The 26,375-nt window shown below is 57.3% G+C and overlaps 1 protein-coding gene across 11 annotated transcripts in view; it reads left to right on the top strand.

Annotated features, from left to right (window-relative positions):
* Positions 1-26,375, top strand: part of LOC101911287 (dedicator of cytokinesis protein 2-like) — a 79,596-nt gene that overhangs the window by 9,752 nt on the left and 43,469 nt on the right. For 10 of the 11 annotated variants that reach the window (XR_008746052.1, XR_008746053.1, XM_055797434.1 and 7 more), the window contains exons 15-27: positions 10-108; positions 575-647; positions 1,578-1,681; positions 4,543-4,732; positions 6,981-7,078; positions 7,618-7,707; positions 8,295-8,395; positions 8,560-8,694; positions 14,654-14,765; positions 22,026-22,096; positions 22,723-22,829; positions 24,623-24,750; positions 25,489-25,560. Coding sequence is in view for 9 of the 11 variants with exons in the window: in XM_055797434.1 (XP_055653409.1) it covers positions 10-108; positions 575-647; positions 1,578-1,681; positions 4,543-4,732; positions 6,981-7,078; positions 7,618-7,707; positions 8,295-8,395; positions 8,560-8,694; positions 14,654-14,765; positions 22,026-22,096; positions 22,723-22,829; positions 24,623-24,750; positions 25,489-25,560 (1,380 nt within the window). In the remaining 2 variants the exon portion in view is untranslated. The remainder of the gene's footprint in view (positions 1-9; positions 109-574; positions 648-1,577; positions 1,682-4,542; positions 4,733-6,980; positions 7,079-7,617; positions 7,708-8,294; positions 8,396-8,559; positions 8,695-14,653; positions 14,766-22,025; positions 22,097-22,722; positions 22,830-24,622; positions 24,751-25,488; positions 25,561-26,375) is intronic. The other variant, XM_055797435.1, reaches the window with a different exon arrangement.

Here is a 26,375-nt window from a genome sequence, read left to right as displayed (position 1 = left end):
TCTCCACAGAATGTGATTTACCACGGCGCAGGGGACAAGCCGGTGAGCGAGTACCGCTCTGTGGTATACTACCAGCAGCGGCATCAGCGGTGGATGGAGACGGTCAAGGTCTGTACCAGCTCTGGGGCACAGGGACTGGGGTGGGACTGGGGCTGCTCACTCCTCCCATGCAGCAGGACTGAGCTGCTGCAGGGGGCTCCCCATCAGGGCTGGCTTTTTGGGGGCAAAGCCCCCAGCTTGGGGAGGATAGGAGATGCTGCCAGTGTCATGGCTGGACCCCCAGGTGGAGACCCGGGGCAACCAGCATCAGGGAGACCATGTCCGCTGCATGACGGGCAGTGCTCCAGCATTACTCCTGCCTCTCCGGTGGGCAGGTGGGCACACCCCCCCAGCCCTGCACAGGCACCTGTGTCTCCAATTCAGCCTCAGTAATTGAAAGGAGAGCACATGGGTTGGAATTGAAGCAACCCACAGTTCAGCACAGCATTTGCCCAAGCACCGAGGGGTCTTGGCCAGCCAGATTGCTCAGCATGTGCCCTCCTGTCCTCATGCTGGCGCACGTTCTCTCTCTCAGATCGCTGTTCCCATTGAAGATGTCCACAAGACCCACCTGAGGTTCACCTTCCGGCATCGCTCCTCCAGTGACTGTAAGTGTCTCCTTTCTTCAGATCCTCCTCTGCTAATGCCCTCAGCAGTGGCTGTGGTGGAGGCGGGCTGTCCGTGGCTCAGGGGCTGCAGGAGCAAGAGGGCCCTGTGAGCAGCCCTCATCTCGCCCCATGTGGGGCTGTGCCAGGGATGCTGTGACACCTGGAATCCCATGGCAGGAGAAGGAAGCTGTCACCCCATTCTGCTCTGTCCCTGCCACCCATGGTGAGGCAGCAGACCTCTGGGAAACCGTGCCTCTTGCACGTGGTTGCTCCCTGGGTGCCTGCGCTCGGCTGTCCACAGCACCCGCTCCCCATCCCATGGATTTTGGCTGCGGCAGGGCTGTGGGCTGTGGCATGGCTGGGAGGACACGCTGCTCCTGGAGCAGAGGTGCTGCTGCTGCTGCCTTTGCAGAGCTGAAAACCACACGTGGTGAGACATGGTGTGGCATGTCCTGCAGCTGTGGGGACCTTCCCCAGGGCCACTGTGGGGACCTGCAGCTCAGGCTGCTGCTTGCTGGTCTGATCCTACCCGCTCTGAGCCCTGCCTGCCCCAAGCCCCTCTCATTCTCACCGGGGTGGCTCTCTGTGCCTGGGCAGCAGGTGCTGGCTGGCAGCCGGGCAGCTCCCCGGGCTGCGTCTTGCCTCGTTGCTGCCACCTCTCCCATTTCTCCCTTCCCAAGGTTCTCAAACAGCTGCAGCAGCTGCTTTTCCCAAGTGCTCCGGGGAGACCAAGGGGGTCTTGCTGCCTGTGGGTGCAGCCTGTGGACTCCAGGAAAAGAAAAGCAATTTCCCTGGCAGCACCCCTCCGGATTGCTGCAGCTGCCGGGAAGGCAGGACCTCCCAGCTGCGCTGGCCGGTCCCTGCCCACGCACGGTGTCCTCAGGCCCCTTCTGAGCCTGCTTCACCTCACCCCACATTTGTGTCTCCCAGCCAAAGACAAAAGTGAGCGGATTTTCTCCATGGCCTTCGTGAAGCTGATGCGACCAGACGGCACCACGCTGCGTGATGGGGAGCATGACCTCATTCTGTACAAGGTACGGGGGGGTGGGTAGACCCCCCTCCCTCAAAGCAGGGAGGCTGAAGGGTGGTGGCTCTTCTGGCAGCTGCCTGCGTGGGGCTGGGGTCCTAGTCCCTGCTGGAGTACCATGCTGGTGGCATGCACCCAAAGTCCCAGGGAGGGTTTCCAGTCCCTCCCTCCCGTCCTTTCTGTCCTTGATGGTGGGGTGCCATGCTCCCTGCACACAACATCTCTAATCTCTGCACTGCTCCCTTGCGAATGACAGGTTTTGTTTAGAAAAAGGTAACTTAAACATATCTGACTTGGAAGGGAACGTCCCCGGAAAGATATTTGCTGCACTTTACCTGATTTCACCAGCATCTTTCTGCCTACAACTGCTTGGTTTTACTTTTGAGAAAGCAAACAGAGAACACAAGGAGGGAAAATTTGCTGTTCATTTGGAAAAAACACAGTTGGCTCTGACACCAGAGTGTGAAAGGCCCCACAAATGTGCTGCCCCTCCTTGCTTTGTGCCCCCTTGTGTCGCCCGGGCTGCATCTGGTTGTGGCAAGGGGAGCGGGAGGTGTGAGCTGGTCCCCGCTGCAGGGGTGAGCTCAGGGCTCTTGCTCTGTGTGTTGGCACAACTTTATGTTCCTCGCGAGCAATGGAGGCCCAGCCTCCGCGGGAGGTGACCTTCCTGCCTCAGCCCCTTGGCTGCTCTGGTATTTAACTGAAGTTTTCTCTCATTTTCCCTGCTGTTCCTGTTGATGTGACCACAGTTATGCGAGGCAGAGCCATCTCCCTTCCCATGTCCTGCATCTTTCTGGGATGAGAAAATCTGTCTCCTGCCTGCTGTGGCAGCTGTCTAGCTGGCCTCAGCCAATGCTTCCCATGAGCTTGATGGAGGAGTGCCTTTTCTTCATCCCTGCGTTTTCCTCTCAGCACCTTGATGCTGCTTCTGCAGCTACGTGATGTCCTGGCAGCAGAAGTGCCCCAGCAGATGGGTGGCTGCCAGCACACCACTGTGCTCACCGTCGTCCCACATCGGAGGACTGTGCTGTGGATCTGTTGCAGTGCCATCCCAGTGTGCTCTGGCACCGCGCTCACGTAGCTGAGCTGCCCACGTACCCTTGCAGGTCTCTGCTGTCTGCCCACGCTGGGGCCACCCCATCCACCTCCTGAATGCCTCTGCTGACAGGGCAGGCTCACCCCTGCCTGCCTGGCTGCTCTGTCCCGGCGCGGCCGTTGCTGTTCCTCATCTATTGCTCTTGTGATGCCCAACCTCCCTCCCACAGGGAACCCGTGGGGCCCTGCCCAGCCGGCAGACCAGAACGGAGCTGCGCTTTTCTTCCCCAGCAGCTCCTACGCATTTTAGATTGTTATCGTGTCTCTCCTCCCTGTTCTTCACTTGCAAAACGCCCAAATTCTTTAAATGCTACTGTGGCTTGTGGAGCTGCAGACATGGTCCCTGGCTCTCTGGGGGACTGTCCCATCCACAGCCTGTGCTGTGGCAGGAGCACTGAGCGCCTTTGGGACTTGCCGACGCTGGCTGGGGCAGCGAGATCAAACCCTGTGCACCTCCCTCCTGGGTGCATTTACTCCTTAAAGGGCTGTTGCTGCCCTTGCCGAACTGTCACAGTCACCAGTGTCCTCTGCCCCTGAGCAAGTAGCCGTCGTGCTCCGCTTTGTCTTCTCCCCGGCTGACTCCTGTTCTTCCCGGCAAACACAGGAGCTTGATTCTGGGAGTCAGAAGCTATTTCATCTTTTTATCTTTGTTTGCCAGAGGAATGTGAATTATATGCTTTTAGCTTCTCAGACCTCTTGATCTCATGCTGGTCGAGAAATGTCTGAAATTAAGCCAGGTTACCCTACGAGGGCTTAGCTGCCCTCAGAAAAAGTGCAGTGCCTCCTGTGAGTCAGCTGGCTGCCGTGGGTACACTCAGTGGAGAGAAAATCCAATAACAAACAATTTTGTGATCTTCATCTGACCTTCAGCAGGAAGAATTTTATCGTGCAGGGTTGCAGGCAGGGAAGGATAAATGCCCTGTTGCCAAGCCATAAGTAAGCACCGGTGAGCTCGTGGTGGCAAGGCTGCAGTCTGCCGTCACATGTCTGGCCAGCTTTGGACATCCATGTCCTAGTCTTGCAAACAAGCATGGAAGGATCATTTAGAAAGTCACTCCAGTGAGTCCTCCTAGATGTAACACCATCTTAATTCTTCAACTTAACAGTAGGGGACACAAAAGAAATGGGCCGTTTTGATGCCATGGAGAGACCAAGCATGCCCGTGCCGGCAGGAAATATCCTGTTGGGCTGGTGATGGTGATGGTGTGAGACTGTGCTGGCCACTTGGTTGGTGTCCTGCTGTGTGTCCATCCCCATGGCAGTGCTCAGGCATGTGTTTCATTCCCAGAATGCTGCTGCCAGCCCCAGGCTCCTCCGTGTCACTGACTTCCCCCTGCGCTTTTCCTCCTGCCGGTTCTTGTGTCCTTCCTGAGTGGCACTGGCCTGGACTTGGCATCTTCCCGGTCAGCTGTCCCAGCTGAGCACGGTCCCCACAGAGCGCGGCAGGGAGCAGCTTTGTTGGATACTCTGTTTACATTAATGATGGGTGAGCCCACTGTGCCGCCTGCACAGGGCTCTGCACCGTGGGCAGTGGCCAGCTCCCGCATCCCAGTGACTCCCCCAAGCCGGAGGCTACCGAGCCATAAGGATGCCATTACGTGGGAGCCACCATTCCCTGTGCATGGCTCTGCTGACCTCCTTGCCCTGCCCCACTCTGCACAGCAAAGTCCCCCCCTGCAGGGGATGTGATGTGGGGTCACATCGGAGCCCAGGGGCCAGCCCTGTCCCACGGGGCCACATAGCCTGGTGTAAGCCATGTGCTCTGCCTTGCAGGGTGACAGCAGGAAGCTGGAAGATGCCGGTGCCTACCTGACCCTGCCCTCTGCGAGGATGCTGCCAGAGCCGAAGCTCCTCTCCGGCTCCTCCTTCCGTGTGAGCGGGACTGTGTCGGGCTTAACTGTGTCGGCCCGGGACAGCTTCCAAATCTCTACGCTCGTCTGCTCCACGAAGCTGACCCAGAATGGTGAGTCCCAGCTCCCCGCAGGGGTGGCGGTGGGGCTGTGCCCCCACCCCAGCAGTGCATTTTCATCCATTGGATGGCGCTTCCCCCCACGGCTGGAAAGCAGCTGGACCGGGGCTTGCACCCACTGCACCCGGTGCCAGGACAGCCTGCTGGAAATGCAGGGAGAGCAGGTATGGATGGTGAGGACTGAATTACCGTTTTGACATGGTCAGGACTGCCAAGGCTGTTCCCAGGGTGGGTGCAGGCTCATGGGGCAGCATTGTCCTGGGGGCTTGGGGGGCTGCCATCCTATGGATAATGCTGCCCTGGCCGATGTGGTGCAATCCATGTTTGCTGTCCTTGCCCTGTGGTACCACTGCTACTGCACCCTGTGTTGCACTTCCCTGGTGCCCACGCCACTCTGACGGGACATGGTTTGCTGTGGGGTCTTCTTTGCATGTTGCCGGTTGATAACTCCGGGCGTTAACTTGGAGAGTTTCTCTCTTTTTTCCTCTTTTTTTATTAAGGTTTTCTTCTGGCTTGTCTGTCTCCTGAGCCCTTCTGAGTTAGCAGCAGATTAGTTTTCCAAGGCGAGGGAATGAGAACAAACAATTGCAGGCTGCAAGTGTTTCCAGGCACTCTCCCACCTTGGGGGTGCGGAGCTGCTGCCAGGGGCTGTGGGTACTTAGCAGTTTCTTGGCTGGCACAAACCCTTGCAGATGGTAATTAATCTGCTCTTGCCCATGGGGGAACTGAGCCGCTGCCTCTGATCTGGGAGCTGGAGGGAGCTGCTGAGTGTTGCTGTTGAAGGCTCCGTGACCTTCCTTGGGCCCTTCAAAACCAGGCTGGGAATTGGGACTCCCTGTTTTTAAACCCCCGTCCTCGGTTATAGCAAGCGTGGGCTTCCAGCCCTGGGGTGCCTTGCGTGGCTCATCGCAGGGCAGCCAAGAGCATGCATGCCACCTCAGCACAGGCACATTGGCATTTGCTGGTGGGATTTTACCTTGTACAAAATGTTTTGGGAGATGGCAGGACAAAGAAGTGTCAGCAACCTTGAGCGAGTGCTGGTGGTTATCAGATGGCTTCCTGTGCCCCTCTGAAGCGAGCGGGGAAGGGAGCGCGAGGCCAGCAGCGGGCAGGGAGGGCTGGTGGGGCCGTGCTGCTCTTGCGGGCATCCAGCTCGGGGAAGCATGGTACACGTGCCTCCACCATAACGGGGACAGGCAGCCCGGTCCTTCGCCGGGCCCGACCGCACCGTGTTGCGTGGTGGTGCCGGCACTCAGGCCGCTGCCATGCTCTCAGCGTGTGTCTGTGTTGCTGTGGAAAGCCCTGCAGCAGCTGCAGCCACCCATCTCTTGGGGTGGGCAGCACCAGTGCCTGTAGGTAACATCTGGAGCTGTCTGGAGAGTTACATGCTGCACAGCAGCACCAGTGCCTGGCATGCTTCCCACTCCGTGGGCAGGCGGCAGCGGAGCTCGGCCAAGGGAATATTGCACAGAAAAGCCGGGGCTCCCTCCTACCCCGCAGCGGGATGCTGCACACCCTCTGCAGGGCCGGCCGATGGCAATGCTTTGTCCCACTTTTGCTGAAGCGCAGTGACGCAGCTGGGGAAACCGCAGCCCTGGCGCAGGGTGTGGGGCTTGGGGACCGTAGCCGCATGGCTCGAGGGACACGGCGCACCGTGACTCATCGCTGCTGCGCTGACAGGGTCTGGGGCTACTGAGGTTCAGTGCGAGTGGGGCTTGGGGCCGTTGCTGTTCAGTCAATTCCCTTCCTGCCGCACAGTTACAGCTTCTGCAGTAACAACCTTCTGTTTGACTGAGTTTTATGCTTTTACGGTACGGAAGTCAGGAAGCTTTCTGGGCTGAGCAGGGTTTGTACCGGGAGTCGGAGCTCGGCAGGGTCCTGGCTGCTGCTAGCAGATGTCCCTTCCTTGAAGGGCTCCTGGGGAAGCTGCAGCTCCAGGGCTGAGTCCTGGTGTTCTGGGCCTCAGTTTTTCTCCCAAGGAGGAGGGGGTAAGGAGGGAGGCAGCCCCTGCCCGTGTGGCTGCATGATAGAGGTAGAGCGGTGGGAGCTCATGATGATGGGCACTCACCCCGTGCTTCTCCCAGCATGGGGCTAGCAGCGAGCGGCACCGTGTTCCCAGGGATGGGGGTCTCCAGCCGGTTGCCCTGGGTGGTGCAGGGGGGATGCGGGGGCCTGGGGGTCGGTAACGTTTGGACCTGGCAACCAGTGAAGCTGTGCTGACTCTCCTGTTCCTCCCACCCAGTCAACCTGCTGGGGCTGCTGAAGTGGCGCTCCAAGCCCAGCCTCCTCTCCGAGAACCTGCAGAAACTGATGAACGTGGATGGAGGGGAGGTCATCAAGGTACAGCCAGGACCTTGCCTCTGCTGCCATACTGGGATCTTCCCTGCTCCGGCACTCACACCTCCAGCCATGTCCCCATATGGCTGCTGCCGGGGGGCAGAGGGATGTGAAAGCTGCCGGGTGGGTGGCAGCGTTGGCACCGTGCTTTTCTTGGCAGCCTGCCCAGGATGCCGAAAGCAGCTGCTGGAGCTGCCCTGGGCTGAGGCTGTACTGGGTGGACTGGAAGCATCCTGCATGGCCTCAGTGCCTCTTCCCCAGGAAGAGATGCTGCCACTGCCTGTGGCGATTGCCCTGTTGGCCGTGGGAGCCCCACGGGGGGCAAGTGTGCGGCCAGAGGGGCAGTGCTGGGCTCCCACTGTGGGACGGGCAGAGCTAGGGAGTCGTGTTCTGGCAAAGTACTGGACGCCCTGGGCTGAGAAAGGCTGAGGATGGGCACAGGAGCTCTGTGCCCAGGCAGGTTGCTCCTGCACTCAGATGTGGGTCCAGGACAATGCTGGGAGCCAATGCTCAAGCCCTCACCATCCTCTTGTCTCCCTCAGTTCCTCCAGGACACATTGGACGCCTTGTTCTCCATCATGATGGAGCATTCAGATACGGATGTCTATGACACGCTTGTCTTTGATGCCCTGGTAAGTGGGACCTGCTTCCCTGTGGGTGCGAAGTGTGGCTCTGAGCCCACTGACCAGTGCAGGATGGGCCCAGGTCAGATGAGGCTCACCGATCTGACCGGGTGAGCTGTGCTCAGACCTGTGCAGCAGCTCTGGCTCCACCGCAGTGCCTTGTGTTGGTAGAGTCTGGCCAACCTGGCACAGGGCAGGGTTATGGCTCTGCAGGGATGCTGTCCCTCCAAGGGACAATTCCAGAAAAATTCAAAGGTATTTCTCCTACACTGAGATGAGAGTGACCCCAGTGACAGCACCAGAGGAGGGTTGTGTTTGGGGTGGCTGCTGTAGGCAGCCAGGGTTGGTGAAGGTGCAACCTCTGAGCAAGCTGGCTGTGAGGAGTCCTGAAGCTGCTGGGCTCAGGGCTTGTATTGGGCTTCCTGTCTCGGAGGTCTGCCTGTCCTGGCAGGCTGGGTGGGCAGGCAGGGGGCTCTGGTGGCCACAGCAGCCCCCACAAGGGGTCAATGCCACTCTGGCCATGGGTGCAGGCAGCCAGCTGTCTCTGGGCATCCTTCTGCCCACACCGAGCCATGCTTGCTGCCCACTCCCCTCAGGTTTTCATTGTGGGGCTGGTGGCAGACAGAAAGTTCCAGCATTTCAACGCTGTTCTGGAGGCCTACATCTGCCAGCACTTCAGTGCCACGCTTGCCTACAAGTGCGTACCTGGCGTCCGCGGTACAGGGAGGGACTGGGCTGGGGCAGCGGGCACAGGGAGGGCTGGGGCACAGGGAGCGCCGGCAGAGCCGAGCTGCAGGACGGCTGCTTGGCCAAGGCTGGGACACCTGCGGAGCCATGGCCACATGCATCCCCATCCTGCAGGAAGCTGATCTCCGTGCTGACGCAGTACGTGGACCATGCGAGCCAGGGGGAGCCCTGTGAGCCGCTCATGCGTACCTTCAAGGCCTTGGAGTACATATTCAAGTTCATCGTCCGCTCCCGGCACCTCTTTGCCCAGTAAGTACTGGCGACTGCTCCCGCTGCTTCAGGTGCCATGCTCTGCTGGGCTGCTGCACCAGCGCTGTGTGTCAGCAACCTCGCTGGAGCGTTGGCCCCTGGTGATGGGGTCTGTAGGAGTGAGGAAATGGTAAGGTCCTGTGGTGGTCCATGTGCCATGGGAGCAGTGTTGGTGCTGAGCATCAGTTCCGAGGTTGTGGCACTGACACCTTGACCTGCCTGGTGCTAGTGCCAGCTGCTCATGTGCAATGTGGCACCCCGGGGTGGTACCCATGGGGCTCGGCACGCTGTGGATGTGCTACGGCAGTGACTGGTCCCTGGCCAGGCTCTCCTCCACCACCATGCTTCCTCTCCCTGGGGTTTCCAGCAGTTTTCCACTGTGCTGCGCTGTGCTCCGGTTGCTGCTGGAGCAGTCATGGGCCGGTGTGGGTGGTTGGTAGCACCATCTGTCATAGGGCAGGAGAGCTCCTGCAGCACGAGGGGCTGTGGCAGTCACACAAACCACTCTGGCTGACAAGTGGTGTCTCACAGCACTTGCAAAGCACGTTGGTAGTGAGGCAATGTGTCAACATCAGCACGAGCATGCCTGTGGTTTGCTGTCCATCACACTAATTGCTGCTGGTTCTTCCTGCACATGTGTTGATTGAGAGCCTTTGTGCAGGGTGCCGGTGAGATCAGCTTTGGTGCGGCAGCGGTGGGGTTGCACATGAGCCCTGGGCTGGTGTGGAGCCCACGTCCCCTCCCCACAGTGCTGGTGGCTTTGCTTGATCTCAGTGTGGTCAGGCCCTGCCCCAGGTCCCACTGCCACGTGCCATGGCATTGGGAAATGCCCATCTCCTTGGTACGGCTAATCCAAACACCACATGTGTAAGGGCAGAGGGACTGCAGGGACCTCTTGCCCAAGTCACCCCTGATGAGTGGGTTTTTCCAACTTGCTCTTAAAAACCTCCTGTGGTGGAGACAGCAAAACTTCCCCCGGCAGCCTGCTCCCCTGCATAGCCAGCACTGCAGCTGGAAAGGTTTTCTGGCACCCAGCCTTGCTCTTGCTTGTTCCTGGAGAGCTTCTGCCTGCCCAACCCATGCAGTTTGGGAGCTTTTTAGAGGATTTTTCCTTGGAGAGGAAAACACTGTGCTTTCAGTGAGGCTCATCTTCCTGTGGAGCTGTCTGAGCTCAGCTCAGACCATCTCAACCCTCAGCTTTTCATCAGCCTCTGTGCTGGCCCCATGGCATCGTCGGCTCTGCCGATGGCGTTACCTGTGAGCCTCCTGCTCGGCACTAACACTGCTGTTAGCAGGTGTGGATGGTGGAGGGTGCAGTGACAACAATTTGGGCAGCGGGGTCTGTGCAAGGACCACCCCGGCACATCGGTGACAAAGACGTGTTTGGCGCTGGAGGGTTCCTATGAAGCACTTTCACAGCGCCCACGGCTCTCAGACCTTGTCCCAGCTGCTCTCACGCTTCAGCCAGTCACTTGACTTCTAAATAATTTCCAACGCACAGTGCATGTTTGGTCTCAGGGGTCCCTCACACTGCAGCAAGACCAGAGGCGGTACAGTGCCTGCCCCAGGGCCTGGGGAAGGGGTGCCTGGGCTAGCCCCCCTTGCGCTTGTGCTGGCTCAGTGGCTCATCCCCCTGCCCAGCGCAGGCTCTAAAGGGGGTTGTAAGGGAGAGAAGCTTTTTCCCAGGGGCTGTAGTGACAGGGTGAGGGGCAATGGTTCTAAACTGAAGGAGGGTTGGTGTAGATTGGACATAAGGAAGCAATTCTCTGCTGTGAGGGTGGTGGGATACAGGGGCAGGTTGCCCAGAGAAGCTATGGATGACTCATCCCTGGAAGCATCCAAAGCCAAGTTGGCTTTGAGCAACCTGATCTAGTGAAAGATGTCCCTGCCCATGGTGGGGGGTTGCACTGAATGATCTTTGAGGGACCCTTCTGACCCAAACCATGCTGCGACCCTGTGATAGGCTGTGTAAGGGGTGGGAGCCTTGATGGCTCCTTGTTGCTGCTGAGGACAAGGTCAGTGCGTCCCGTCCCCCCCCCCAGGTACCTCTAGAGTCCTCACAGGACCTGGTTCCATTTGTTCCCTGTGGGCACGAGGTTCCTGGCGTAATCTGCATGATGGGACAAACAAGCCTCTGCCGGGCAGGCGTAGGTGAGCCCAGCTGTGCTGGTGGGCTGAGGTGGAAAACTGAAAACGCAACCCATCAGAGTTACCAGAAAAAGCAAGTGAGGTTCCTCTTTCATTCCAAGTAGAGGGCACCGAAAGGCGAAGTGCCCTGAGGCACAGGGGTGCCAAGGGCTCTCACATACAGCATATGTGGCTCCAGCCTGTGTGTGGGAGGCAGTGTGACGGCCGGTGCCACGTGGCTGCTATTTGGCTAGTGCCTGTTTTGCAGGGAGCGGGGTGGGGGACGGGGTCTGTTGCCTCCACTCGAAGGCTCTGAGCACCACGCAGAGGTGCCAGGATGCATGTCGGTGTCCCCGTCAGTGCTCCGTGCCCAGCTCGTGGTGAGGAGCTGTGTGGGGTTCCCGGTATCCCCCAGGGACCCTCAGACCTCACTTTGCACCCACCCGGACTTCACCACCTCACTTTGCTGTCTGCCGGCACTCCCTGCACTCCTCTCTGTCCTTCCTTGTCGCTCTCGCTCTTCCCAGGGCCTCGTCTGTGGCCAGGCGGCTGCTCCAGGGCTCTGCGTTTCTCCAGCATTAGAACAAGGTACCTACATCCTCGTCATGTATGAAAATACAGAGCATATTTCCTGGTTTATAGAACTTCTGGCAGAGAAAATTAATTATATGGAGCATTTGCAAACAGCCCTGTGAATTTGTTTGCATTGGAACGAAGACATCCCTGAAGACATTTAGTGTTTTTATTAATCTTCCCTTTATCTTAGTGATCTTAACAGTGCAATAACACAGACTCCTCAGATCTTCTAAACACTTTAAATGGTGCTACAATTTGTACACAGTCTATAATTTAAAGAAATTAGATTGTAATTATAATGAGTTACTGCAGATTTCTGTATCTATTTGATTATGTGAGCTACCTCTGGAATGGGATGAGCAGCTCAAGTAGCTTGTATGAGGATCCCAGGTTGCCACAAGGACGATGGAGCCGGGGCCCGCTGGTGTGGGGAGGAGGTTCATTGCTCAAACCCCTTTGGCAGCTCCATGGCCACTGCATGGGGAAGGGGCTCCCTGATTTCCCCCCTGCCTCGGGCAGGAGGCGTGGGAGCCAGTGGGCTGTGAAGGGGCCGGACCTTGGTGCTGGCCATAGGATCTCTGTGCCCAAAACATGCTTTCCTGTGGGAACACATCCCCATCTCCAGCCACAGTCCCTTTGGCACCCCATGCACTACACTGGGGCAGGCAGGGGCCAGTGGAGCCCCCTTCGCCCTTCACGATGTCAGGATCCTCTCCCGCCCCCCACCATGGTAACCCTGAGTTCCCTTGGACCCCCCTGGCACCTGTGTGGCTCCATCACCCTGGGGAGGGGGCTGGGGGAGCTGGGGCTTGGTGATGCCGTGGTAATGTGGGCTCCCACTTGCTGCTTCCTCCTTGCCAGTTCCTCTAGCTGCTTCTGCTTTTTGGGTGCCACTGAGGACAGCAAAATTTTCCTGAAAGTGCTTGTTGTCACCCCAGGGCTTGCCCCGTGCCAGGTGTTCTCTCCTGCTGGCATGGGGGAGGCTGGGGTCACACACTTTTGCCAGAATCCCTCTGCAGCCACCTGCTTTGCAGCTCGTGGCCCCCTTGCCCAGCCCTGCTCAGCCCCCCTGGTTCCCGCACCTGCCCCAGCTCTAGCAGCACCCGTGGGCTCTGCCACGGCCCCACTCGTCCCCTCTACTGCTCCCATCATCCCAGCACCCCTGCGAGGACCAGCCTCTTCCTCACCCCAGCCAGTTACCTGTGCAGCCAGGGACCCCACAGCTGCTGAGCGTCCTCACTGGCCCCGCTGAGGGGATTTTGCTCGGATCCCTGGAGTTCCCCAAAGGCTGGGGGTGGCTGCTGGGCTCCCACCATGGTGGGACGGCAGGGGGTTTGCAGGCATGGCATCCCATCCCAAGAGCCACGCTGACCCTTCCCAAGTACATCACGGTCAGCGCGGGTTTTATCACAGTCCTAGCGAGCTGCTGGCCCCATAAGTTTTTCTACTGCTTTGGTGGCAGTGCTGTATGATTTCTGTGCTGCTCCTCAAGCTCCATGCGTGCCGGAGCCCGAAGCTGCAGGAACCAAGGTGGGAGCATGCCCAGTGTCCCAGGTGATGTTTGGCTTCAGCACCAGGCTGTGCCCGCCAGTTTTCCTGATGAATTTCTCCAAACCAATAGGTTGGTGTTAAATTAAAGACCGTGCTGACCTAAGTCTGCTGCAGCAATGCAAATCAGCCATTACCTTGGGTTAATTGAGCTGGATGGTCCAACTGCTTTACCGCTCTGATTTGAGTCATTACACACTTAAAATTTTGGAAATCAGCATTGGCAATATGTCTTAGAATTGTTAAAATAGCGTACCCCATTCATGCGTGCCCTCGTTTAGACAGAAATACAGAATTTTGTAGTCAAGAGTTTGTGGTGGAGGTGAGTTTGCAAATCTAGGCCAGCCGGTGGTGGGTAGATGTGTTAGAAAGAGGGACTGTGGAAAATCTAATAAATCTCTAATAAATTGTGGTCATTGGATAGTGTCGCTGCCGTGAGAATAAAAGCTGTACACGGACCTTCATTTCCTTTTGCTTGTCGGAACACATACAACTTCTTTAATTCTCTGGCCTCTGGCAGGGTTTTGGGGCAGCTGGAGCAGGCCAGGCTGTGGGGCACAGGGGCTGCTGGGGCTCTCTGGTTTGGTGACCTGTAACATGTGGGATGAGAGGGAGGGACCTTTCTGAAGTTAGTTTAAGCTCTGGTTCGACTTGGAAGTCAGTCAACAGCTGTAAACCAGCCGTGGCTCAGCTGATGCACTTATCTGAGCACATCTGAGATGCCTCAGGCAGATCAACAGGCTTGTTCCCCCTGCCAGAGCTACAATGTTCCCTCGGGTTCGTTTACCAGATAGGAAAGATGAATTTGAAGGGAGAGCTATCCAACTGTGATTTTATAAAACAAAGCAGCAAGGTTTTTGCAAAAGCTAGGCTCAATAAAATTAGCTGGTAAGCAAGAAATGACAGATCTTGTTTGTTCTGCTGCTGTATGCGCAATTAGAAATGAAAACACAATTAAAAACCAAACACGTATGGCTTGCTGTGGTGGCAGGTGGCGTGCGGGAGTCAGGTCGGGCTGGAAGAGGTGCCTGTCCCCGCGGCCACAGGGAGATCAGTGTTTTATTCCTCATTTCCCCACCGGTGCATGCAAAGCGCTCCCCAGCGAGGCTCGCTGCTCTGCTTGCTGCTCGGGGTGGGGTGCTCAAGTACCACCTGTTCTTCGCAAGGAGTTACTGCGATGCCTTTACTCTCACGGTGATGCATTCGATTAGTGGCTTTGAAACTTTCTCGCAGTTTTGCACATCTCATGGCTAAAATTCCCAATGTGTTTGGTTTGTTCTGCGACTGGGTGTGCAGGTTGTGTTCAGGACTGGGGGGGGGCAGGAGGTTTCTTGCTCAGGTGGGAAGATTTGAGAGGACTTCACTGCATAAAATCATGTAGGAGATTCTATTAAAAAAAAAAAAAGTATATACCTGAGCCCATATAAAATGGTGTATATAAATAAGACAGCAGATAGCAATCTTTAATATGGGTAATTCTGCACATCTGAAATGTTGATTCTAGCTGGACCCTGCACTGGGCAAGTGGCCGTGCTTGGCCAGTGGCCGTGCTGGGGCTCACTGCTAGACCCAGCTACGGAAAACAGTCACCCAGGAGCATAATTAATTGGGCTGGCAGGTGATGCGTGAGTAGAGGCAGCTGTGCGGCTGGTGCCGGGGGAAAGTACGTGGTGCGGCGGCGGCAGTGCGGTGACTCTGGCTGTTGCAGGCTCTACGAGGGGAAGGAGACGGCTGAGTTCCAGCAGTCATTGCAGCGGTTCTTCCTCTCCCTGAACCAGCTGATGAAGTCCCCGCTGGAGGGTCCCACGCTGCTCTGCCAGGTATGGAGGTGGGGATGGTACTGTGTGTGGGCTCAGCTCTGATGTGGCAGGATGGATGGTGCCCCAGCTGGGGTGCTGGCTGTCCCCATGCCAGGGTGACACCGGCTGTGCCCGTACAGTGGCAACACCAGTCTTCCTGAGCGCAGACCTCCCCATGCACAGGGTGTCGAAGGGAGCTGCCGCCCTGTGCAGGGTCTCACGCTCCCCAGGGACCCCCACTTGTGCCCCTGGTGCAAAGCCCCACATTGCACTGGTGCCCAGGGCTGCAGTGCGGGTTTGTGTCAGTAACTTAGTGCCACTGGGCACTGTGCCTGTGCCGAAGGCTGGAGAAAAGGGTCTTGGGAGGGCTCCTGGGGTTTGTCTGCATCCCAGAGCTGGCCTGGTCCCACTCCCTGCATCCCAAGGGCCAGGCTGGCACTGTGAATTTGGGGGAGCAGAAACCATGCCCTTTGCACTGTGGATCCCTGCAAGCATGGCTGTACCCGTTACTAGCAGCTGGTGCTGAGGTCCCCCGGCTGCCGGTGCGACAGTGCCAGGGTTGGAGCTGAACGGAGAACACAACGGAGTCACGTGCACTCTCTGAAGTCAGTCAGCGAGAGGAGGCAGGAGCTGGTGCTGGGGCTGAGCGGGTCTCACCTCGGTGCTGTGCTGGGGGCGAGGATGTGGCTGTGCTCTGCAGCCGTGGTGTCCCAGCTGGAGAGAGGCATGGTAGAGTGCAGGTGGGGACCTTGTCTGCACGGTGGCCCTGGGACAGCTGGCAGCTCCTGTGCTGCATTATCTCATGGCATTCTTAGATAATCCCTTGCAAACTAATCTAATGATAAAAAAACCCCCACAAACCAGTTTGAAGACTGACAGGACAGCTATCCTCGTGCAGAGGAGGGCTGTCCCTCCTTATCCCCTCTAAACACTGATGTTATTCTGATTTCCATCTCAATACCGTTGCTCTAGAGACTCTCTGCTATGGTAACCTGACGTGTGTGTGTGGCAGCCTTACAGGCTGCTGCGCATCCACCTGCATCGGTCAGCACCTTGTTCAGGTCTGTGGGACAGGATTCATACAAACTCATCTAAGAAGAGAGAGGCCACCGTCCAGGGCCGAGGGGAAAGCTCTCCCATGCATCGCCACAGAAGGCATCCCTGCCACTGCTGCAATCACCATCAGGAGTAGCAGGGGTGACAGCAGATGACAGCAGTGAGGCACAGGTGGTGTGGTGGGGGGTCTGCCACGAGGCACAGCTGGGTCTGCTAGCTGCCTGATGCAGGTGTTGGGGAGGAGGCAGAGGACTGTGGGGAGTGGATGAAGCCCACACCTGGGATTCAGCCATGCCGGGTGTCTGACTACGAGGAGACACATGTGTGCCTCACCCCGCACACCCCGAAGCTGCAGCCTTATGGCAGGCAGCATTAATTGGAAGAGAGGAGGCTGCAGTTAGCTCAGCTGTGCTGGGGGAGGCCAGGTGAGTCCATGGCATGGCCAGCAGCCACTGCCTGTCTCAGCAGGACAATTTTTCCAGCTGCAGCACTGTTGCCATTCCCCTAGTGCGCTTGCAGCACTGTGTGTGTGCGTGCAACAGCCAGACACCATTAAAAAGCAGGTTGGAAGACTGTATTTCTTCATGTACCGTTGCACTGCTGTGGCCTCGGGGTGGGATACCTTAGTTTGGGGTGCCCTCCGCCCAGAGCATCCTGCAGGAAGCAGGGGATGGGGCTTGGGAGTTTGCCTGCTGGTGCTGCCAGGTTTGCTGAGCATGGCCGTGCTTTCTCCTGGAAAGGGCCAAATTCTGCAGTGGGATCCCAACTGCTGAGCAGGAGCTTTCCCTGTGAAAATAGCTTTTATGGTTGCTGTTACTTTGTTAGAGGGAGCAGGAGAGATTAAAGCTCTCTGGCAGCTCAGAGCTCTTCTCTTTAGAGGGAGTGTACCCCTTAGAAGCTCCCCCCCGGATCTTCCTTGGGGATTGTTGGAGTGCTGAGCAGGTCGAGATGCTGGGGCCAGGGTCTTCTGTGGGCTTTGGTGCTGAGCACTAGCAGGACACCACCCTGCAGAGAGACTTTCCCTCTGCTGCAATGTCTTCTGGATGTGAAATACCTGGACTCAGAGATCTTGTCACCAGGTCGCTGGCTTGGTGGCAGCTCTTTGGAGGGTGGCACAAAGGGGAGCTCCTTCCATCAGTGTGGGGTGGCACCGGCGTGGTTTCTCATTGACCTCCCCCAGGTCATTTTTGGCCATTGACCTCCCAGCTTTAAAGTTGTCGGGTTTGTGGATGCAGAGCCTGTGTTTGGTATTTCTGAGTGTGGCTTCCTGCTCAGCTGCATCGTGGTGTCAGCTCACCCTGAGCATAGGGTCAGCCAGGTCTCCTCGCCATCACTCATCCTCCTCGGTGCTCACTGCTGGTTCTGCTGCTCCACAGGCATTACAGTGACAGGGTTTCTCCCACGTCACCGACAAAGCATTCCACTGTGGGGGAGAGTGCCCGGATAAAATTATTCAGTGTGGAAGTGAGAATCAGAAAATGCTCTTAAAAGAAAGAAATGCCTTAACTGTAAATGCCCAGCGATGGGCTCTGAGCTGACCAGCACGCTGGCGGGTGAGACCTGGGACTGTAATGGATAGTGCTCCGTGCCTGGCACTGGTCAGGGAACACTCACTCAAACTTGGGAATGATCACGAAAGCACTTAAGAAGAAAACGGAAAACATGCTTTGGCACAGCTAGGTCCCTGTGGTGCATCTGTGTCTGGTGCCTATGCTCCAGAGTGTGAAGTCGAGCTGCAAGAGCCCCAGCAAAGGGTGACCAGGTGTATGGGGCAGATTTCAGGTGGGATCATCTGCCTGGCCAGACAGACACCCCCCACCCCCCATCCTGGGAAACACACGAGCAGGGAGATGGGACAGGGAGCTGTAAATTTGCCTTTGGTCTGGGGAGGGGGTAGGAGATGGAAATGCCTCTCGTGAACCAGGCAAAGGCAGTGCTTGTTCATCTACTGTGTGATAAAGCTTCAGGCCCCTTGTGATGGTCTGTGATGAAGCTCCAGGCCCCTTGTGATGGTCTGTGCCTGCTCCTTGGAGCAGGCTGTGGATGCTGAAAGTTTGCACAAGTTTGCTGACAGCTGTACTGATCCGTGGAAAAAAAGTCTACCAAGATTATTTAAATAAAAAGGCATTTCTGACTCAAGTAGCCCTGACCTTGGGAAGCACCGTTGCAGGCTTGTGAGCCCGCAAGGTCCTGTCCTTTTCCCCTCTGAGCCTTAGACCATGTGCCTGGCTTCACCACTGCTCCCCCTGTCCAGAGGGTCCCATGGCTTCCCTGGTGTTCTGTCCCATGGTCACCCCGGCCACGGTTCTTGTGCTGCATTCGGGACTGGTTCCTGCTGGACCATAGCTGCTGGGTCTTGCTGTATCCATCCTGATGGCATCTCCTGAACATCTTCAGCAGGTGCTCCAAGGAGAGAACATTTTTCCCTCCTTCTCTGAGCAGACTGTGTAGCTGCTTTACAGTGCTTGCGGACCCCTTGCATCTCTAGCTGCAATGACCAGCTCCCATCCGGCAGCTGAAGGTAATATCCAAAAGATCTGTTAGCAGCTGACGTAAGCTTCACAGCTTCATCCTGTTCTGCCTACTCTTGGTTAAAGCTGCAATTATCTGATCAGCCCAAGGCAGAGCTGATAATAGCTCACTAGCTGCAACACTCCTGCAAAGGCCACCTCTTTTGTGGAGAGAGCCCATCCTCTGTTGGGCTGCTTCAGGCTGGGGGTTTTGTACTCTTTTGACTACTTGAAGCAGTGCAGAGGGGGCTGAGTCTCTTTTGGCTCTGCTTACTGGTGTCAGACAGGCTGAGGGCCAGGGATGAACCCACGATGTGGTCCTAGCCAGAGAGCAGGAGCATCTCTTCAGCCAAACGACCCCAGCATCCCCAACAAGTGCTGTGACATGGAGGGTGCCCTGATGAGACGGAGGTGGAAGGCCACCTGCTCCCGGTGTGCAGCTGCCTTGTGCATCTCCAGCCAGGGAACAGGGCTTCTGCTGCAGCTGCTCGCTGCTGTAGCCAGAGGGCCCTTGAGAAGAGCTTCACACATCCCACTGCTTCCCTTCTGGAGTCCTGGCTTTCTCTGCACCCAAAGAAGCTGAGTTTTGAGGCAGAATTGGGGTACAGGCTTAAGCAAACACTTGGGGCTCATGCCAGCTGCCAGGGTGCTGAGCACGGTGCAGCAAAGCATCAGACCGCTGCCAGCACAGCCAGGAGCGTCAGGGGACCCAGACTGTGTCCTGCGCCAGCAGGCAGCCTGCTCAGGTACACAGCCGCTGGCAGTGGGTGCACGTTCCCCCTTGTTCGTACCTGGGGAGGCACAGCCTGCTCCCCGCCATCTCTCCTCGGTTTAGGTCCAGGCTTACCCACAGCTCAGCAGGGCAGAGCAGAGGAGATGGGGGGTCTTGGGGTCTGTGTTTGCATTTCACAGCCTGGGCCAGGGAGTGCGCTTTGCTGAGGGGGTGCTCGCGCGTGCCCGTGGCTGGAGTGTCCCTGAGGCTGCTCTGACTCTTCCCCTGTGGCTGCTGGCATGGGTGGGGTTCTGTGGGATACCCTGCCGCAGGCGATGTGCAAACCGCTGTGCAGCTGCCGGGCTCTGCACCCATCCCCGCTCTGCGCTGGGCTCCCCGAGGGCCACCTCCCTGCCCGGTCCCACCGGACCTGGTGGGTGGGCACCAGCCGCCCATCCTCCAGCTCGCCGGTGCTGCTGGAGCATCACCAGTGGCATGGACAGGCCAGCTAGTTCTGCAGCTGGTGGGAAAGGGGACACAATTTGTACGTTGTGGGCAGGCTGATGTGCTCTTGCCACAAAAAGTCAGTAAGGGGGAGCTCATCCTCAGCAGTGAAAGACCGACATTTTCAGTTCTGCAAGGCCAGGCAGTTGTCTTGGCAGTTACAATAAAAGCCAAAACAAGTTTCTGGAAGAAATCCTTCCTGAGACATAGATACCAATGTTTAAGAAGTCTTGTAACTCTGGAAAAATTCTTGAGAAATAGGAGAAATTCTATGTTAGCTCATTTTTCAAAAAACAAATCAGATGACCTTGCTAGCTGTAGACCAAAGAGGCTGACCGTTGATCCTGGCTCAGTCATGGAGAGGGTGCAATCAATTCAGAGTTAAAGGGTGGCAGTATAATTAATGTTAATCAGTCCAGCTTTACTAAGCATGGAGTTTAATAAAAGAAAAATCAAATTTAGCTGTTACTTTTTTGAAGTTACAAATGTGACTGACTAAGATAACTGACATAATAGGCGAGACTAACAACTGCATTCTGATTTAAAATTAGCATTGTGCAAGTTATTAAAATAACTACTTTTAATCTTCTTAAGATATATCTTCTTGGTTCTAAAAAAGTCATTAGAAACAGAAGCATCGTGCTGGGTTGGGCATTTCTTTTGGGTCCCAGTGATATCTTCTCTCAGCTCGGTGTATGCTGGTTCGCCAGACGTGGCTGTGGCTGGTGCAGGGGGCACAGGTGGCAGTGGTGGAGCTGGATAATGGGAGATCCTCTGCTCCGTGCCCCAGCGCAGAGAGGGGACAGGGCAGGGGACGGGGCTGCAGGGTGGCAGCTGGGAGCTGCCAGCAGTGAGTGGCCAAAGGCAACTCCAAGTGTGGTGTCATTGCAAAGAAGTCGGTCAGTCCATGGGTTTATATGCAAAAAGGTGTTAAATGGAGCCATCTGTAGGGGCACATGGCGCGGCCGAGGCTGCTGGTGGGTGCTGTGCCCAGCCTTGCTGCCCTTGGGTGCAGCAGGTGTCTCAGTATCAGAGAAGGGTTTGCAAGAGCTACAGAAATGACTCGGGTCGGCTGCGTTTGGTGGAGGTTAACACCATTTCAGTCAGCTAGAAGAGGGTAGCAGTGGACTCAATTATGGTCTTTGCAAACCCAGAGGGAGAAGATGTTGCTGGAGCATTGCTTAATGTGCCACAGGCCGAGGCAGAGCCCCGTCCAGCAAAGTGCACTGGGGCTCACCGGGCTCACCAGAAATGTGGTGCCGGGCGGCAGGATGGGCAACTGCCACCGCTGGAGCCGGCTTGCGGCTGCCAGGGCCCGGATCCAGGATGGAGTTTTTAATTCTATCTGGAGATCTTCACAGAGCCGAGGGTCTGCCCTGCCCTGACATCGGCAGTGTCTGCCCAGCAAGGAGGGGCTCGGAGCTGAGCAGAGGTTTCCGTCCCGCTGCAGGGTGCGCCCGGGGCAAAGCCCTCACCCGGTGTGTGCCCATAATCTCCATATTCGCTGTGCTCCGAGGGATGTGTCCAAGGTCAGCTTGTCCAGGCACTTTTTAAAACTAGGTGAACTTGCAATAGGCACCAGTCTCTCAAACTCCTGCTGTAACACAGCATGGACTTGGTGCCGAAACCACTGGGTAAAAATTCCTGGAGCTGACTCACATTGCAGCCAGCCCCGTGCGGACCTGCAGACGTCACACCTCCTGCAGCTGATGCTGACATGCAGGAATGGAGACCACCTCTGGCACCCGCCTGCAGCTGGAGCTGGGAGGGTCCCTGGTGCTGCCTTTGGCACAGTTGGGAGCCCAGGGAAGCCCGAAGGACCAGCTACCCAGCAAAGCCAGAGAGAAGCAGAACTCATCATTTATACTACTTAGTTACTTCATAAACATAACAAAGTAGATTTTAATGTAGAACAATTTGTGGCCAGTGGGTTTGCTGTTCCAAAAAACAACCGGCCACATGCCCCCCACCCGCGCAGCCTTCCATCGAGGGTGTGGAGAGGGGCGGCCCCGCACCTCCGGCAGCCTGGGCTGTGGCAGCAGCGGCTGCGGGCAGCCCAGCCGGGAGCAGTGCTGGGGGGTGTTACAGCAACGCCAGCCAGCGCCCGCATACCTGTCAGTCATGTTGTAGGATTTTATGTGTTTTCAAAGTAAAAGCTGGAGACAATTATTCTTATTGAAAGTGGTAGAGTTACCTGACCATAGCGGTTCTGGGTGCCTTGTTGGATGCTGGTGGCTTGGCAAGAGGAAGCTGCTCCCAGCTGGACGCCCCTTCCCCAGGGATGGCAGGGGCCATGGGCTGGTGGCTGAGCGCAGTGCTGCTTCAGCAAGGAAGGGGGAGGCTGAATGAGGACTGCGCTGGCTCAGCACCCGCAGCCTGCAGGGAGGCAGGAGGGGCCGGGGTCACCTCCCTGCCGGCACAGCATGTCTGTCAGTCTGTCTTGCCCCCTGGGCACATGGCGAAGCAGGGCCGGCGCAGGCAGCTCTTGTCTCTCCGCAGGGAGCAGCACTGAAGTACCTGCCTTCCATCCTCGAGGACGTGTTTGGGATCTTCGACTCCTCTGCGCTGGGGTAGGGTCCCCGTCGCCCCCATCATCCCCAGCCCTGCTCTGTGGTCTGCTTGGTGCCTGCCGCAGCCACCTCTACCCCTGCTCCCATCCCACGGTGACACCCGTCCCGGAGCTGCTGTCAGGGATGCAGGCTGATGCAGTGAAGCCAAGGGCGAGGGCGGGAGGAGGGGTCTGGGTTTCCTCACGCCTGGGAATTGCCTCCTTATCTCCTTCCTAGTGCAAAACCAGGGGTGGGTGTTGCTTAATTTTAGCAGTAGCCTGTGCTTCAGGCAGGGACTGAGCCTGGAAACCCCCAGTCCCATCTGGGTCTGGTTTGGGCATTCAGGCAGGGTTTTTACGCCAGGTGTCTCTGTGCAACCATCTGCGGTGGGCACGGGCTGCCTCACAGCTTTCTGCGGTGGGACCATCCTGCCCTGCACCTCCCCACACAGCTCTGCCCCCATCGGGGGGCTCCCCCCGCCTGGCAGCCCCTGGCCAAAACACAGGGGCAATTGGTACCCGACCCCCCGCTGCTGCATTTGTCTTCTGCAGAAGGAAAGGGGCTGCAGGTGCTCAGGACTGGAAACAAGTGGGGCCCTTGCAAGCCCTGTGTTTAATACTCGTTAAAGCCTCTTGCCTGGACCACAGGGCCCTGTTGCGGGACTTCATTGGGAACCTGCTGCCCCAGCGCCTGCTGAAGCAGAAGCTGCAGTCCCTGACCAGCATCGTCAACAGCAAGATCTTCCAGTCCTATGGTGAGAAGGGACACCGGGGGTCCTGCCCATGCTGAGCTCTCTTGGGAGGGCCGTGGCACAGGATGGGGATGGGTTGCTGCTGCAGAGGCCCCCCCTGTGCCCCTGAGGCAGTGCCATGCTGGGGGCAGTTCCGCAGAGGGAGGCAATTCCCTTGCCCCTGTGCTGGAGCAGTGAGCTGCCTGGCCCCTCACCAGGGCACCGCTGGTGCCCTTGGAACCTCTGCTGCCGCCTGAGAGCTGCTGGGCTGCAAAGGAAAACACGGCTTAGCCAAAGCAGGACACAGTGTGACGGCTCGGGGAGGGGGTGTTGGGGGCTTGTTGTCAGACTGGGAGGGCATGCTGAGCAGGAGTCCCCAGGCCTGCCCTGACTCTGATGCGGTTTGGTATTCTTTGGAGTAATCTGAGTGACGGAAGAAAGAGTAGATTTGGTAAATTTTGCCCTGCAAGGCAGAAGTGACTGGAGGCATGCAGGAGGACATCAGGATTTAAAATAATCTCAGCAAGTTGGAGAAAAGGTTTTGAAAGATTTAAATTAAAAACACTCATGTGAGAGCAATCACTGAACAAGCAGGGAACAGCACAGGGCGGCAGCAGTGCTGCAGGACGGGGCTGGGGCTGGGGGAGCAGAGAGGTCAGCAATGCAGCCCCCGTGGGGGGAGTGCCCTGCACCCTGCTCGGCATCACCAGCGCCTCAGCTGGGCTTATGTCCACATGCGGTTTTGGGTGGCACAAGAAACTTGTGTCTGAACTGAAGAAGAAAGCCGTGGGAGATGCAAAGCTTAGAAGACAGGGCGAGGAAGAAATGACTGAGGGCTTGGGGCGGGAAGAGACGCGGGTGAGATGCGACAAGCTTTCAGATATCCATATGGTATTGTCAGAGGGAAGGGGAGCAGGCTGCCTCGGGGAGCTGAGCCAGGCGCCTGTGTCTCGGGGGCTCAGGGGAGCAGCTCAGCTGTGGGCAGGAACCGTTTTGTGTTTCTGCCCGTGGAGGCTTTGAGCGATGGCAATGCGAACATGTCTAACTCAGCCATTGAAGTCATCGCCTGCTGCGTGCTCCAGCTCTGTTCTGAGCTGCCGTGGTCCTATGAGTGCTCCCTGCATCCTGCCCTGCATCCCTGCCCGTGCCCCCCAGAAGCCAGCACGACACCGCTCCTCCATGCTGCACAACAAGCAGACGGTTGTGCCAGCATGAAAACAGTGAAGAAATGTTTTCCCCCATGTTCCTTCTCCTCGGTCCCCTTTTAGTGATGCCACCAGAGTGACAGTCAGCAATGTGGCACCGTCAGTGCAGGGTGGTATCACAAACAGCAGCCCTGGCCAGAGGAGCAGTAGGGTACGCAGTAGGAAGGGCAGCAGGTTTTTCATATATTTGGCACTGGAGACTCTAGTTTATCTAGATGGTGTCCAGTTTAAAAGTCTCTATCTGTTAAATCTGAAGTGCCTTTAACAGAGTAGAGAAGCAGAACAAAGTCCATTGGCAGGAGCTGAAGCCAGAGAGGTTCAGATGAGGCTTTTCTGTTTTATTTTACTTTATTTTACCAGAGAGTGTAGGTAGCTGAGTAATAGGGTGCAGTGGATTCTCTGTCTTGGAGCCTTCCCACCAGGATTTAATGTTTTCCCAAACCCCTGCTCCACCCAAGGAGGACATTAGCTCCACATGTGTGGGTCACAGCCCAGACCAGGCATTGTGCTGGTCCCATCCATCCTGTTGGTCCCTTTCCTGTTGGGTCCTCTCCAGTGCCGGGGCAGTGCCGGCACCCACCAGCTTCGTGCCTCCCTGTCTTGCCCCCACAGAGTGCCGGGAGCTGCTGCTGCAGATGGCGGTGCCCATCCTGCAGGAGCTGATTGAGAAGGGGGAGGAGGAAGGTGCCTGCATTGAGCTGCTCAGCAACATCCTGGAGGTGCTGTACAAGGCCCAGAAGGTAAATACCGTCTTCTCTGCTGCCTCAGTTTCCCTCTCCAGTAATCACCTTGGAAGTAACCTGACTATACCTGTTTGAGTAGGGTTAAGCACAAGTTACCAGTCACAATATGGTTGGGGCTGATCATGGTCACCTAAAGTCAAAGGGGGGCTGTTGGTGCCTGCCATCCCAGTGGGAACCTGCCCAAGATGGGGCTAAAATCCTTTTGATTCCCACCTCAGCTGGTCTCTGGTGAGTTCCCACCAGTCCCTGTAAGTGGGAAAGGGGCCTCCAGGCTGAGGGGAGCACCCCCCGAGGGCAGGGAGTGTCTCACCGGCTGCGCCTCTCACCGTCCCAGCTCTGCAGACCCAGGCAGGGGCAGGGGAGAAGGTGGCCACTCATGACTGCTGCTGGCCCCTGGGCACCGTTGCTCTCCAAAATTAGCAGTGATGGCCCTAAACATGGGCCAGAGCCCCATGGCATGGGGGATCCGGCCCAGACCCCCGCAGCAAAGAGCTAACCATGCCCAGGTGGTGGGGACCCTTCCCCCTGTGCTGCCTGCAGGAGCCTGCCCGCTGGTGTGGGGTACCAAAGCAGGAGATCACGGTGATACACCAGCCCAGCTGCAACCCAGGGCTGAGTGGGCTGGATGCGGTCCTGCTGCGGGTGTCTGGCCACCCAGATGGGACTTGTCCCAGGATGGCCTCTGGTGGGATGGGGCTGCCCTTGCTGGGCATCAGCCCCACTCCCTTGTTGCAGAGAACAGAGGAGCTGCAAGCACAGCATGGCACAGGCAAGGCATGGCGCAAGGACCGTGGGGACATGGAGCTGGTGAGTGCCTCTCTGGCAGGCTTCCACACTTGGTGGATGGTGTGGGGTAGCCAGGTGCCCCTGCGCATTTGGGAAGGGCTTATCTGCAGCTCACTATCGTGACAAACCCTTGTGTCAAGGCATGGAACTGAGCTGCTGGCAGGGATGCTGCAGTGATGGGGTCAGGCCTGGAAGGTGCCTTGCAGGGCTGGAGATGCCAGGGGTCTGAATGCCTCTAGGCTTGCTGCGAGCCCCCAGTGTCCTGCCCTGGGGTGGCGGCTGTCTGTGCCCAGACCTTCTCCCTGGAACCCCATAGCCTTGGTGCTTCATTGTGCACCAACAGGTGGGCTTGGGCAAGGAGCGAGTGAGGTCTCATGGCTCTCAGGGGGCATCAGGGTTTTGGGGTGGCCCAGTGATGTTCCCAGCGCTGCTCCCAGTCTCTAGGGCTCGTGCAGCCGTACTGCTGGAGAAGGTCTGGCAGAGCAGATCCAGGGACAAAGAACTGCTTTTGTTAGAGCACAGGAAGGTTAAAGCATGGGCTTGCAACACTGGGAGCAGTCTACAGAAGCGGGAGCACAACTGGTGACTGCCGATGGTCCCAGCAGCATGACCTGTGGTTGCTGCCCTCCTTGTAGGCTCCTGCCCTGCCATTGCAGGTGTTTGGGCTGAGCATGTGGGAGCCACAGGCGCAAGCACTGTCCTCGCATGACTGTGCCGGCAGTTGTCTCCCTGGGTCACCCTCCTCCTCCTCTGTTTCCCATGGCACAGAACCGTGGCAACCTGCACAGTGTGGGATGCCGGGTCATGTTGCTGCGGTGCCAGGCTGGTGTATTTGG

This window comes from Falco peregrinus, chromosome 2 (genome assembly GCF_023634155.1).
Source record: "Falco peregrinus isolate bFalPer1 chromosome 2, bFalPer1.pri, whole genome shotgun sequence".
Lineage (NCBI taxonomy): Eukaryota > Metazoa > Chordata > Aves > Falconiformes > Falconidae > Falco > Falco peregrinus.
The sequence above is the reverse complement of the archived record's forward strand: the minus strand, read 5'-3'. Positions and strand labels throughout refer to the sequence as shown.